We start from the raw sequence: 13,760 nt of genomic DNA, 5'->3' as shown, positions 1-13,760 counted from the left end.
TTAAAAATGTAGCATACTGAGTTTGCTTTTCTTTAACTTGGCCAACACCGCTGGCTGTGCCAGACATCTTTCAATGGAGGGATCATAGCTCTTCTTCTACTAGCTGTTAGTTTAGGATTGGTAATTTGTTTGCCTGGTTTATTTTATATCCCCACACTAATTCCAGGCCTTCAATAACTTTCTCTTCTGCAATGCAGAATTGAACTCCACAGGATTTCAGAAGACAACATTCTCCTAAAAAATAAACTTGGAAGATTTCAACAAGAAGTAGAGGATGTTGGTGAAGCAAACAAAAAGCACAGGTGAAAAATTGGAGTGGTTTCCTTGTTGTTTTTAAAGCTGGCAGTTTAAGTATCTCAACTTAGGAGGAAGAACATAAAACCATACGTTTTCTGAAGAGGCAAGCCATTGAATAAAACAATCAAGTAATCACAAAACATGACTGCATAAGTGCAATGGGGGGTGTACTCTAGTGTGTACCACAGGGCGCTTACTTCTGCATGAATGTTACACAAGTACGTGTGCAGAAGTTGTCAGTCTGATCTCTTATGCCAAGTTAAATTTGCGCAATGGGCACAGGGTTTAATGGGGTGGAAAGACTAGAGAGAAAAACAGAAGCAATTGATGCAACGATCATAGAAAAGTTTTGCTTCTAGTAGTAGTATATTAATATTTTTGTTTTGAAAGATCACTTTCAAGATTTTTTAGAGTCGAGGACTAACATACATCGATTTCTAAAGCTAGCTGTATCTTTGTTCTTTTTCCCCCACATACCATTTGCAGTGATGTTGCAAACACTCATTTGTGGCTCCTGTCCTTCTAATAGTTAGTCATGACTTAAGACTCATTGTTTTCAGTGGAACTTAAGTTAGTTTGATTAATTTCAATTGGTTACGAAGGTCATTGAGACTTCTTCCAAATCTCATTATAGTACTAATGGCTAATTCAACTTCGCATATATTTGTGGGCTTCTCAGTGGTGTTGCCCACCCCTTGGGGAAACTCTCCTGCATGTGGATCGATAGGCAGAAACAGTGGCAAATTTTAAATGCCTCTTCAAAATGCACCTAGTCACACAGGCTTTCCCTGACTTTGTGAGAGGCTGTGTTACCATGCTGCTGTATAGTTATGAAATGGTATTATTTTAAGTGTTTTTAATAGTTTAATGATTTATTACTATTATACTACTTCTATATTGTGTTGTATTTTAATGTGAACTGCTTAAAGATTTTAATCTGTTGATATAAAAGTATTATAACTAAACTAAATATTCCTTCAAAATGTATATAAAGTATGTTAAATTGTACAATTGAAGTTATTTCTTTCTTCAGAAAACACATTGAAGAATTGAAGAAGGAAAAAGAGAAGGCTATGTATGAAACAGAAGAATTAAATCAACTGGTAAATATACAAACCTAACTAGAATATAGTTAGAACTTCTCTCTCAAAGGGCCAGTCCTAGAAATATAGTAAACTGTCTTATACCAAGTCAGACCACTGGTCCATCCAGCTTAATATTGTCTAGGTTCAGACAACATGATAACCAATGGTGGTTTAAATAGTTGACAGTTGGTTTAAGCCACTGTGGTTATCGTGTTCTATGGTGAGATTTTTTTTTAACAATTGGTCATTTGGCTGAAATAACCCACGCAAAGAACCAATGCTGTGAAGAGTTAGCTATTTCAACCACTGTTGGCTATAATGGTATGTGGAGGATTGTTGGTTATTTCCTCAGTCATAGAGTCGCCAAAGCGGCCACCGCTCTAGTCCAGCCAGCAGGATAGGTTTTTTTGGCAGCAATGGCTGATAGGATGCTAATGGGAGGAGTGAGTGGGGGAGGGAGGGGAGGGGAGGGGAGGGCAGGGAATGAGTGAGTCAGCTCAGCGTGGACTAATAGTCAACTCAATGTTGATCCCAATCCACACCACGGTTGACTATTATCATGTTGTGTGGGGAGTACCCCCCTAGATAAAAAGCTGTCGAGTTGATTATTACCCCACCATTGACTATTGCGTTGTCTGAATGCAGCCAGTGTCTGTATACTGACAGACGGTGGTCTTTCCCAGCCCTTTCTGGAGATACCAAGGATTGCATCTGGGACCTTCTATATGCAAAGCAGATGCTCTTTCACTGAGCTATGGCTCCTCCTGATAGTACTGGGCTTGTTGATAAAAAATAATCTGAGCTGGTATAAGGCAGCTTTCCTATGTTCCAAGACAGACCCTTCCACACCAGCTGCTTTTCCAGATACGTGGTAAATGCATTTCTGGAATCCTAGCTTGTGTGTGTGTGGGGGGGGGCAGAAATAGCTGGTTTGGAAGGGGATGCAAGCGAGAAATAGTGGGGAAGATGAAACCTGCCTACTTGCTGCTTCTCTGCTGCAAATTGCTCTTGTTAGCACTTTGCTGTTATTCAGTCATGACTTGAGTTTCCTCTGTATGTGAATCAGTCATAACTTGAGTTTCCTCTGTATGTCAATTTCAGCTACATAAGCTGCAGCAGCTGCTTATTCTGGCCATTAATCACAAAGTAGCTGGGTTAATTACTATGGCCCTTTGTCAATGTATAAATGCTTCATATCTTTGCAACTGGCTCTGGATAGGTTACGTGAGACACTGACTTGCCCAGGCTATCCAATAAGTTTAGTTAGTTTCGATTTTCTATGTTAAAACCCAACACTGTCCACCTTGTAAAGTGTCATTATTAATGTTTGCTTTGTGTGTCTTCAGAGCCTTTGATAGCCTACAACACATTATCTTGGGAGCCCAGTAATGGGTTTCATTGACAACGTACCCTTTGTTCTACTTGCTCTACCTCCAATAATTCTGCTTGTAAAATGCCCAGTAGACTCAACATTTAGAAAAAAAACAATGTAACACTGGTGAACAAGGGATGTGGGACACCCCTGATGTAATATTTGAGGCTAGGGTTTAATGTCCCATCCCCCAAGATGCACACTTCTGGGGGGCTGTGTTGAACGTCTGAAACTTCTCACTCAGAATCATCACTACAAGGAGGAAATCTTCCAGTTGAATGCCAGGACTGATCAGCTGAGCTGTGAACTTTGTGAACTAAGCAACAATAATAAGGCCAATCGGAATACAATCAATGTACTGAATCGGAGGTTTGTTGAGCTGGAAACCCAAAAAGAACACGAAGCTGTGGTTGCCAAGCAACTTCAAGAGGCCACTGCTGAATTGACAAAGGAGCATCTTCAGCAGCAATTGGCATGGCAGGGAGAGAGGGCCCTGCTTGAGCAACAGCTAAAGGTCTCTAGAGAAAAGGTAACTTTGAGTTAAACAGGAGTTCATGTTGTTAGGAGTGACACATCAGTGCCATGATATGAAAGAGCGCCTTCTCCCTTACCATGGTGCCCAATGACTGAGGTCATCAGAGGGCACGCTCCTGGTGGTTCCACGTGGCCCTGTGGCCTGATTTGAATCCACCCGAAGAGCCTTTAGTGTAGTGGCTCCTTCTCTGTGGAACTCCCTGCCCCTGGAGGTCAGGCAGGCAGGCGCCAACGCTAGACTCCGGCGCCTCCTGAAAACAACTGTTTCGAGAAGCCTTCCTCAACTGACTAGCCAGTTTTTACAAGTTCCTATGTTTGCAAATTGACTAATTTTAATTTGCTTTTAAAATCTTCTTTTTTTTACTGTTTATACCTATGTTCACCACTCTGGAATCTATTAGATAATTGAGCGGAATAATAACGATAATAATAATAATATCATCATCATCTCTTGAAAAAGGAAAAAGCCATCAGGGCAACATTCTGCTTAATATTTCTAATGCCCAAAATTTGGGTCGCAAATGGCAGGGTGCGGTGCCTTGATTATGTCAATGGATAAGCCTTGTTTTCTTATGGTGGTCATGGTATTGCCATGTTTAGGGGAAATGGGGAACAGGGAGTTTGTTTTTTAAATATACTGTTGTCCTGGAGATAATGGATGACTATACTGGTGTGCTTTAATTATGCTACGATTGCTGCTGAAGGGGTGTACTGGGCACCTTCCTTAAATTGTGAACTCTTGACCTTTGGTCTATATACTGCTAGCACACAGTTAATGCGAAGTATTTTCTGCCAATAGTAGAGAAAGAATTGTATTGGCTAGACAGTCCCAAAGAATGGACCTATAAATGCTGCAGTATAATGGGGTTGTTGCCAATTGGGTAATTTGTTAAACTTCCTGTGTAATAGAACTTGGCAAGAGCTTCTTTTTAGGCATAATGGAAAGTAATGACACCCCTTGCAAAATTGTCACAAACAAGTCTTAGTTTGCAGGACTAGGTACTGAAGGAGATTGCTTGGCTACTGTTGTCCTCCTTCTCCGTCATTCTCTTTTTGAACAGACCAACCAATCTCAGGAGCTGGAAGCTGAACTGGAACAATTGACCCAGGAGTGTCAGATGCTACGACTAACAAAAGCACAACTGAGAGAGGAAGTGGAGGAATGCCGGGATCAGGTAAGCTGATGAAGCTGAACGTGACGTGCCTCTGCCTCACTTTGACCATCACTGCCTGTTACCAATAAGGGCTGTGGCATTTCTAAGGGAAAACAGTAGTGAAGCACTATTTGCTCCCGGTGACTGGGACAGAGATACTAAGCTCTGGGCTTTTTCCTGTGTCTAACTTACACATTATATTTAGGAGGAGATCCAGTCTCATGAAGTTGAGGGGAGGCTAGTACTGAGGAGATAGCAGTGTTGTCGTATGTAACTTAAAGAAAAATGCTAATTGAGTTCTCTGGAGCTGGTTGTGCACTTCCTTAGTGTTCTGAAGAAGGAAATGAAAGAATAATGAACTAAAAGGGAAGCTTCTTTTGGAATTCACTTGTTTTCCCTGTATTTTGCAATTAATTCCAAGCAGCAATGTTTGAACATTCAGGTTTCCTGGGTTCTAAATTCTGGCTTTCAGATTCCCTCAGAAAATTAGCAACATTTCTCCATTTTGAATGGATCTGACTAGATATAATTTTTAAAATAGACTCTTTTGTTGGGTGATTTCCTCAGTGTGCAGATGCTCTGCTTGCTAAGTTTTTCTTGTGTCTGCAATATGCCAGATCTTGGTACGGTAATGCCTTTTTTATTTATTTACTTATTTAGAATATGTATATACCGCTCCCCATTGAAAAATATTTTCCCCTTGCAATATAGCTATTGGAAGCCAATACAAGGTTAAGCCTGGTAGAGTCTCATCATGCGGAAGAGTTGCAACATTTAAAGAGCCAGATGGACAATTCTGTATCTAAGGACTGCTGTGCTGAGCTAGAAAAGAGATTGGCAGAAGAACAGGAAATGGTTAGGCAGTTGCAAGGAAAACTCAACTTCCAGGCACATCAGATGAGATGGCAATTGGCCATACATCGGGTAAGAAGGAACTGGTTTTTACCCTTAATACAAAGCCATCTAAAAGACATATAATGGGAATATTTGCATGTAACACTAAACCATGGTTTAGCACTATATGAACAAGCAGAACAGAGTCTGCTCTCCCCACTCCTTCTCCCATGTGACTAGGAGGAACAAATCAGAATTCTGCTTCACTTTAGCAGATTCCTGGTTTGTAGTAATGTGTTCATCATTCTATAGATTTTAATGTACTCAGCAGTGTATAAATGCCACAAATAAATAAAATGAACCAAGAAATGTGGTATAAAAGACATTCTAGGCAATTGCTAAACAAGTAAAAGTTATGGTTGTGCAGAAAGAACCTGAGAGCACTGAAATATATATCTGAGATATTTTGTAGATGATGTTTTGTTACCAAGTGCTTATATGTCAATGATTTATAGTGTAGTGGAGAAGAGGCTCCTGACTGCTTCTGCTTCTAGATTTACATATAAAACAGAGGTGGGCAGACTTCAGGCTTGTGGGATCTGCTTTTTTACTAGAACCCTGAGCCTCAAACTAGAGCCCAGGGACAAAATATTGGCTGAGGCAAGCAGATGTACACTAAGAATTAAGGTACTTTTGAATACATGCAAAGCCCAGGAATTTATGATCACTACCAGAACCAAGTTCAGAAGATACATAATTCTGCTCCATCGATAGCCTCCTCCAGGAATGCGGCAGGGTCTTGCTATTTACTGTTTTACTCTGTACAGCACCATGTACATTGATGGTGCTATATAAATAAATAATAATAATAATAATAATGGTGGCCATCACTACATCTTGCTGTAGTGAATTCCGTAGTTTAACTGTGTGCTGTGTAAAGAAGTACTTCCTTCTTTGATAACTGGGAATCAGAAACCCTTGCTGATCTACTGCAAATCACTTCAATCCACTGGTAGGTCCTTGCCTACCTTCTGACCATCCTGTGGTATCATAGTTTGGGCTTTCTCTTCTGAAATGCATTCTATCATTAAAATAAAATAAATCATGATCTTTGAGGCAATCTTGGGACTTCTCTAGAAATGCAAGTTAAGTGGACTGTTTCAAGTAACTATTGTGATACCACCTCTGCTGATTTTTGCCCCATTTCTGCAGGAAGAGAATGAGAACTCGCATAGATTAATGGAGGAAAAAGTGGGGGAACTGGAGATGAACGTGAAGAATGCAGAAATATTGCTTCAAGAAAACACGGCCCACCTCAAGGAGCAGGTCAATGCAAGAGGGGGTTTGTCACCTTCTGTGAAAGGATGGGGTTAGATAGTCTGAAAGGGACAGGTCCATGATCTGCTTGCAGCATTAAATCTTTTATGAAAGTATTATTATTATTATTATTATTATTATTATTATTATTATTATTAATTTATATAGCACCATCAATGTACATGGTGCTGTACAGAGTAAAACAGTAAATAGTAAGTAGAAACAGAGCTTATCTGGAAAATGATACTTAGCTAAAATTGGTCTAAAATATGACCTCTTTCCTCAGTCAGTGTCCCCTCTGTATAAAAGGAGGATTGGATCACTTTAGGCACACTTCCCATTCCTTTCAGGCTTTGGCCTTAGAAAGATTATTCTACGCAGGATCAGTGTGCAGAACACTAGATAGGCTACTGTTCTAAGGATCCAAACAGGATTAGGTTTAGCGCCCGACATAGGCTTTAGGTTTATGGGACTACTGATTCCAATAGAGAATCCTACTGAACCAATCAGGGAAAGGAAGTTGCTGCTTCCCCCCCACCCTTTGCAACAAGTATAGCCAGAATTGCAGGGACAGAAGTGACTGTAGCCTGTACCTGGAGTGCAAAGCACCTGATTTTGCTACTTTTCACTTTAGCTCTGAGCCAAGCAGCTTTCAGCTCACCAGCAATAGAGGACACTTGATAGGCAGTATCCTATTATGTACCAGTGCTAATGTAAATTAATGTACCATAAATTCAGTACTAGCACTAAGGTAAATTCCAGAAAACTCGTAACACCAGCAAATGCTATTGGTATTTCGCTAGAGGTAGCTTAAGCTAGTGTAATGTAATTTACGTTAGGACTAGTGCTTTACCAAGCAGTGTTACTAAATACATACCCTGTAAAGCATTCTGTACCAAATGACTACTTGAGACAAATCTTGGTGGTAAACATTAACTATTCTAGATTAATCATATTATTTGCTTTTAACAATTAAGGATCTTTAGGTAACTTCTAAATTGGTTACTATTAATGATGGCTCATTGTTTGAACCTGATAACATTTCAATTATATGAGAAGTAGATTGTTCCTCAGGATATAGCATTTCGCTACATATAAAGGCAAAGAGTTATTTACAGCAGTTCATGCATATTCAGGGAATGGGGTAGGGAGGAGGCGCTTCATAAGGAATATATTATTTAAATCCTGTTGGTAAAACTTAAACCAGGGGATTATACCATGTATGTTTATTTCCTAGTTAACATGCATGCGTATGAGAGGCACACATTGTCATTCATGAGATGACTGCAATTCTGGAAAAATAGCAGCAATATATTTGTAACAGGTGAGTAACAGAACGCTATTAATTCTCCTTTCCAGCTTGAAAAAAATGCCAAGTCTAATCTATTGCTGAAAGACCTGTACGTGGAAAATGCACAACTGATGAAAACGCTGCAGGTGACAGAACAGAGGCAGAAAAGCACAGAAAACAGAAACTTAATCCTGGAGGAAAAAATCTCATCCCTGAACAAATTAATTAGAGAAATCACTCTGGCATCTCAATGAATTAATCTCCTTTTCAATTATGATACTTTAAACTGGAAGGACAATCGGTGGTAGACACAATACTTCATTCAGTGGCCAACTTTGCTATACACATTTCAAATCCTGGACAAATAAATTACATTCACTTCTCACTGAGAACTCAAAGTACATAGTATGTGAACCATCCTCCATCTCCTTCATGTGGGGAAAGGGTTAATGCTAGCTGTGTGGAGCCCCTATACCAGAAGATGTCACAACTAGCAGGATGAAGTTTTCTCAGGGAGAAGCTTGAACATGGCAGTGCAGACTACTGGTCAACAGCAGTAAACACCCATCCATCCATTTTTCCAATGGAAAAGTTAAAGTAATGGCTTCTGGGTCATTTTCTTAGAAGCAGACTTCTACTCTGTTTCTTATTGGGTACTGGGTGATATTTATTGTGATTTGCAATTTCCTTGCCTCCCCCAACCCCTTGTCTGTACACTGGCCTGAATTGTGTATATATGTACAGTTTTCTATAAGTTTATAATATTCAATCCTTTAGTCACATCCTGTATCATTTGGGCAGCTCTGCTGTAAATCAAAAGAACTTGCTGTACTTTTTTGTTGATACTTTTTTAATTAAAAATGCTATTTATACTGCTTGGACTATCTCAGTGGATTTTATCAGTGTAAATCGCTGCTAGCCATAGATCTGTTCATCTTGTGATAATGGTAACAATGCTTAAAGCTAGAGTCTTGATGATGGAAAAATACACTTGAGCAAAACAAAAATTCTAGCTGTCTGCCATAGGGAAACAGATGTGGCAAATGAAGTTTTGGAGAAGCTACACAACTACTTTGTATATTTTATAAGTACCTTTCTCTATGACACATTGCTCTCTTGTTCTAATCCGGCCTTCCCTGAACCTGCTGCCACCAGATATTTTGGATTACAGCTCCCATCATCCCCATTCAACATGGACAATTGTCAAGAAAAGTAGTTAAACTGCAGGGCACCAGATTGGGGAAGACTGCCATGCACCTTAAGAAGGATGCTCAAATTATGTTTGCATGACTCACTCCAATCCTGGGATAGGTAACCTCCCTTTCTCCGGTGGTTTCCCATCTCCCCTCAGCCCCATTCTGAAAATTTGACATGCCTCTAGTAAAGCTTAGTTACTAGCAGGAAGAGCTTTAAGCTACAATATTTTGGTGTTTTTGTCCCCACCCTCCACAAGAATGTGGCCCCCTGAGAGCTTCTCTGAAATTGAATTTGGCCTGCAGCCTGAAAGACGTTCCCCAACCTTTCTCTAATCTCTAACTCAGGGGTGTGCAACTTGTGACCCAGATGTTTTGGCCTAAAACTCCCATCAAGCATAGCCAATCATGAAACATCATGGGAGATGAAGGGCCACAGGTTGTCCATCCCTGCTGTAATCAGCCTGTGTAGTGCACAATCTGAGGGATAGGTAGACAGTGGGCCTGTTCAGAAGACACCTCAAACCATGGCTTTAACCACTGTGGTTAAGCCATAAAGCCAGGCTGTGTTCAGGAGACACCTTAAACCATGGCTTTAACCATGGTGAATAAAGCAAAAAAGGCGTATTCACCATGGTTAAAGCCGTGGTTTAAGGTGTCTTCTGAACACGGCCCGGCTTTCTGGCTTAACCACCGTGGTTAAGACACCATGGTTTAAGGTGTCTTCTGAACATGGCCTTGATTATACATTCAAGGGTATGTACTAGACTGGCTATTACATACAAATCCCATCTCACCGTTTTGGAAAGTAGGTTTCCTTTCACTTGAAACCAACTAAATAGATAACATTTTTAGAAAATACAAGTACACAGGACTCAGCTCTGCAACAAGGGAAAGGGATCTTACCCATTACTGTCAGTCTGCCATGTATGCCACGTACGCCACGTACGTAAGTTGACTTGAGGCATTTTTTTAAAAAGTTACAGGTTGTTTAAGTTGCATGTATCACTAAACATTAATGGTAGCTCCACAAGCACCTCATAGGATTAGAGCTATATGGGGTCTTGCAGGCCATCTAGTCCAACCTGCTGCTTGGTGAGATTACTACAGCATGAAAGCTAGTATGGAAATAGCAATAACCATAAAAGAACGGATGTTATGTAGAAATTACATGAGATCACCCCCGCCCCCCAGTATATTTGCAGATGAAACACATTTAAAATTACTTGAGCAGTTACAAAAGTCATTATAGTTTCAGATAATACTATTACTTGTGAAAGAGCCTTGTTTTGTTTTATTGTGATATTTATTAAATCATGTCTGGTTCATGATAACATTCTTTCATACAAAAAGGGCAGAGAAGTCAAATGTGGCTGAAACTGCAAAAGGCGTCCAAACATAAAGGCAGCACTTAAAGCTATGAATAAAACAAGTCCACTTATTTCAGGATAGTGGTCATCTAAAAGGTTAACTATGTCTTCTCCTTTTTCCTCTTCATAAAGTATTATTTATTAAACTTTTCTTGTGTTTTTCAAGAGAAGGCACTGTGACATCTTTTGCTACTTACCCATATTTAAAAATCTGCTGAAAATATTTAGTGTATGGGTATTTCATCAGTCTTGTGAATAACTAATTTATGATAGGACGTGCTCCAAAATTCCTTGTCTGATTAACTGTTCACATTTCCAGCGTGGTAAAAAATGCTGAAGGGGAGAAAAACAAGCAATTTTCAAATCTGAAGCAAACATGAATTCATCCCCTTTACAAATCACCTTGATTGATGGTCTGACTTCAACAACATAAAGTCCTTTTCCAGCTTCACTGGCTGCCAGTCCAGGTCCAGGCCTGTTTAAAGTGCTGGAATTACGAATCCAAGCCTTAAACAGCTTGGGGCCAAGATACCTGAAGGAAGCCTCCTCCCATATGTACCTGCCCAGACCCTAAGACCATCTTCAGGGGTCCTTCTTCGTGAGCCCCTGCCAAAGGAAGTGAGGCTGTGGAATGATCTCCCTAGAGAGGTTTGCTTGGCTGGCACCTACGTTACACTCTTTTCGACACCAGGTCCTTTTTATTTTCCCAGTATTTTAACAGTTTATCATCTTAGACTTTTAACTTTGCTGTTTTAAATCTGTATTTTAAATCCCAACCTGAAAACTTTTAATATAGAGTGGGTTAGAAATATTTTAATAACTGTTTTGGCCTACAACTCTCATCAGTCCCAGACAGCATGGCCAATGGTCAAAGATTATGGGGCCAAAAGACCTGGAGGAACCCAGGTTAGGGACAGTGTTCTAGACTAGCTTCCTGCCAAATCTATACTTCCTTTGCATTCTGTACCAGTATTAGAAAATGTTACACCATGGTTTTCCACAATCCATGGCATAGTCTAGCTGCAAAGCTGGGAATTCTAGCTACAAAGCTCTGAGTTTTATAAGACACCATGTAAGAATCCACTTATTTATGGTGGAGTTGAAGTAATAATTCCTAAACCTATTTGTAGTGCCTACTTGCAAATGCATCCTCTATAATAGAATAACCTCATCATTCTGATATTCTGTCTATATTTAAGACAATATAATGAAATGCCTCAGACTTTCCAAGTCAAAAATACTAAAGCAGCTCCAGATTTTTTTCTTCAAGATCTTTGGATGGAATAACATTAGAATGCTTAAACTTGCAAGCATAAAGAGAATGGGGATCATAGCTTAGTGGTAGAGCACATGCTTTATTTATTTATTGCATTTCTATACCGCCCAATAGCCGAAGCTCTCTGGGTGGTTTACAAAATTAAGACAATTCAAAGTATAAAACAACAGTATAAAACCATAATATAAAATACAGTATAAAAGCACAACCAAGATAAAAACAGCAGCAATGCAAAAATACAAATTTAAAATACAAATTTAAAACCGCAAAGTTAAAATTAATTTATAGACTGTTAAAATACTGGGGGAATAAAAAGGTCTTCACCTGGCGTCTAAAAGAATATAATGTAGGTGCCAAGTGAACCTCCTTAAGGAGCTCATTCCACAGCCGGGGTGCCACAGCAGAGAAGGCCCTCCTCCTGGTAGCCACCTGCCTCACTTCCTTTGGCAGGGGCTAGTGGAGAAGGACCCCTGAGGATGACCTTAGGGTCTGGGCAGGTACATATGGGAAGAAGCATTCCTTCAGATAGCCTGGCCCCAAGCCGTTTAGGGCTTTAAATCTTAATACCAGCACTTTGAATCAGGCCTGGACCTGGACTGGCAGCCAATGAAACTAGAAAAGGACTGGTGTGATGTGGTCTCGTCGGCCAGTCCCTGTTAGTAACCGTGCTGCCCTGTTTTGTACCAGTTGAAGTTTCCGGACCGTTTTCAAAGGCAGCCCCACGTATAACTCATTGCAGTAATCCAAACGAGAGGTTATCAGAGCATGGATAACTGTAGCTAGGCTATCTCCATCCAGATAAGGGCGCAGTTGGTATATCAGCTTAAGCTGATAAAAGGTGCTCTTTGCCACTGAGTTCACCTGTGCCTCAAGTGACAGCTCTGGATCCAAGAGCACCCCCAAACTATGAACCCGATCTTTTAGGGGAGTGCAACCCCCTCCAGAACAGGGTGAACATCACCTAGCTGGACAGGTGAACCACTTGCTAACAGTACCTCCGTCTTGTCTGGATTGAGTCTCAGTTTATTGGCCCTCATCCAGTCCATTACCGTGCTCAGGCACTGATTCAGAACAGCCACTGCCTCACCTGGGTTTGATGAAAAGGAGAGGTAGAGCTGGGTCTCAGGCAGGCCCAACAGCGTAGTTGGAGAACAGCAGATGCCCCCTCACTGATCCTCCTTCCCACCCATGTCACTGGTTGCTCTATTGGTGTTGTTGCCTCCTCCTCCTCCTCCACCTCTCTCTCTGCTGTGTGCAGGAAGGTCCCACCTAGTCACTTGTCTGCCAAAAGCAGACTTTTATAGTTTGGAGGATGACAAGAGAGAAGTAGGGGCTGCCCATTGTGATGGGGAGTGCCCATACTGAGAGCCCATTCAACCTGGAGCCAGCCCTGATCCCAGGTTCATTTCCTGGGATCTTCAGTTAAAAGGATCAGATCGGCAGAGGTCTTTCCCATCACCTGCTAAGACCATGGAGAGTCCCTGCCACTCAGAGTAGACAATGCTGAGCTAGATGGACAACTAGCCTGACCTAGTATAGTTCAGCTTCCTATGTGCCAGAATCAGAGAGGAACTGTTTCCGTCTAGTTTCTTAAATGATAAGGTACTCAACTGGAGCCCCGGCTATAAATACCTGGCTATTCTTCTTCAACAGAATTGTTGTGCCATCGTCAATCTCAAATTCTCCATAGTCTTTTAAACATCGAACCTGAAGAAAGAACAGGCAGCTATCACATCATCAAGTAGTTAGACATTAAAAGTTATGTCAGCACAAGCCTGTGTTAAGAAAATCCTTACTATCCATATACCATATTCATCCTTTGAGTCTAAGGTAAGGAATTTGTCTTTTTAGTTACGTGCAAGGGGGATTCATACTTCCTCATTTTTACTTACTTCAATGTACAAGCTTTTGGGGGGTTTAATGTCCTGTGTAAGGTCCAGCCCATCTCCTCCTCCTAAAGATCTCATATAGGTAGCCAAAGACTTTTTATATTGGTTGAACCACACCATCTGGAGACATAAAATGTTTAATTAACCC

The 13,760-nt window shown here is 40.7% G+C and overlaps 2 protein-coding genes across 5 annotated transcripts in view; one reads left to right on the top strand and one right to left on the bottom strand.

Moving 5' to 3' along the window:
• Positions 1 to 8,720, top strand: part of NINL (ninein like) — a 42,405-nt gene extending 33,685 nt beyond the window's left edge. For both annotated transcript variants that reach the window (XM_063123871.1, XM_063123870.1), the window contains 7 exons: positions 198 to 302; positions 1,331 to 1,400; positions 2,999 to 3,283; positions 4,350 to 4,463; positions 5,154 to 5,366; positions 6,489 to 6,602; positions 7,953 to 8,720. In XM_063123871.1, the coding sequence (XP_062979941.1) occupies positions 198 to 302; positions 1,331 to 1,400; positions 2,999 to 3,283; positions 4,350 to 4,463; positions 5,154 to 5,366; positions 6,489 to 6,602; positions 7,953 to 8,138 (1,087 nt within the window). In that variant the 3' untranslated portion in view covers positions 8,139 to 8,720. The remainder of the gene's footprint in view (positions 1 to 197; positions 303 to 1,330; positions 1,401 to 2,998; positions 3,284 to 4,349; positions 4,464 to 5,153; positions 5,367 to 6,488; positions 6,603 to 7,952) is intronic.
• Positions 8,721 to 10,369: 1,649 nt separating this feature from the next.
• The window catches only part of GINS1 (GINS complex subunit 1), a 67,666-nt gene continuing 64,275 nt past the window's right edge, over positions 10,370 to 13,760 (bottom strand). For all 3 annotated transcript variants that reach the window (XM_063123909.1, XM_063123908.1, XM_063123907.1), the window contains exons 5-7: positions 13,616 to 13,732; positions 13,356 to 13,430; positions 10,370 to 10,780 (exon numbers count right to left, since the gene is read on the bottom strand). In XM_063123909.1, coding sequence (XP_062979979.1) covers positions 10,712 to 10,780; positions 13,356 to 13,430; positions 13,616 to 13,732 — 261 coding nt within the window. In that variant the 3' untranslated portion in view covers positions 10,370 to 10,711. The remainder of the gene's footprint in view (positions 10,781 to 13,355; positions 13,431 to 13,615; positions 13,733 to 13,760) is intronic.

The sequence above is a fragment of the Elgaria multicarinata genome, chromosome 4 (genome assembly GCF_023053635.1).
Source record: "Elgaria multicarinata webbii isolate HBS135686 ecotype San Diego chromosome 4, rElgMul1.1.pri, whole genome shotgun sequence".
Lineage (NCBI taxonomy): Eukaryota > Metazoa > Chordata > Lepidosauria > Squamata > Anguidae > Elgaria > Elgaria multicarinata.
The sequence above is the reverse complement of the archived record's forward strand: the minus strand, read 5'-3'. Positions and strand labels throughout refer to the sequence as shown.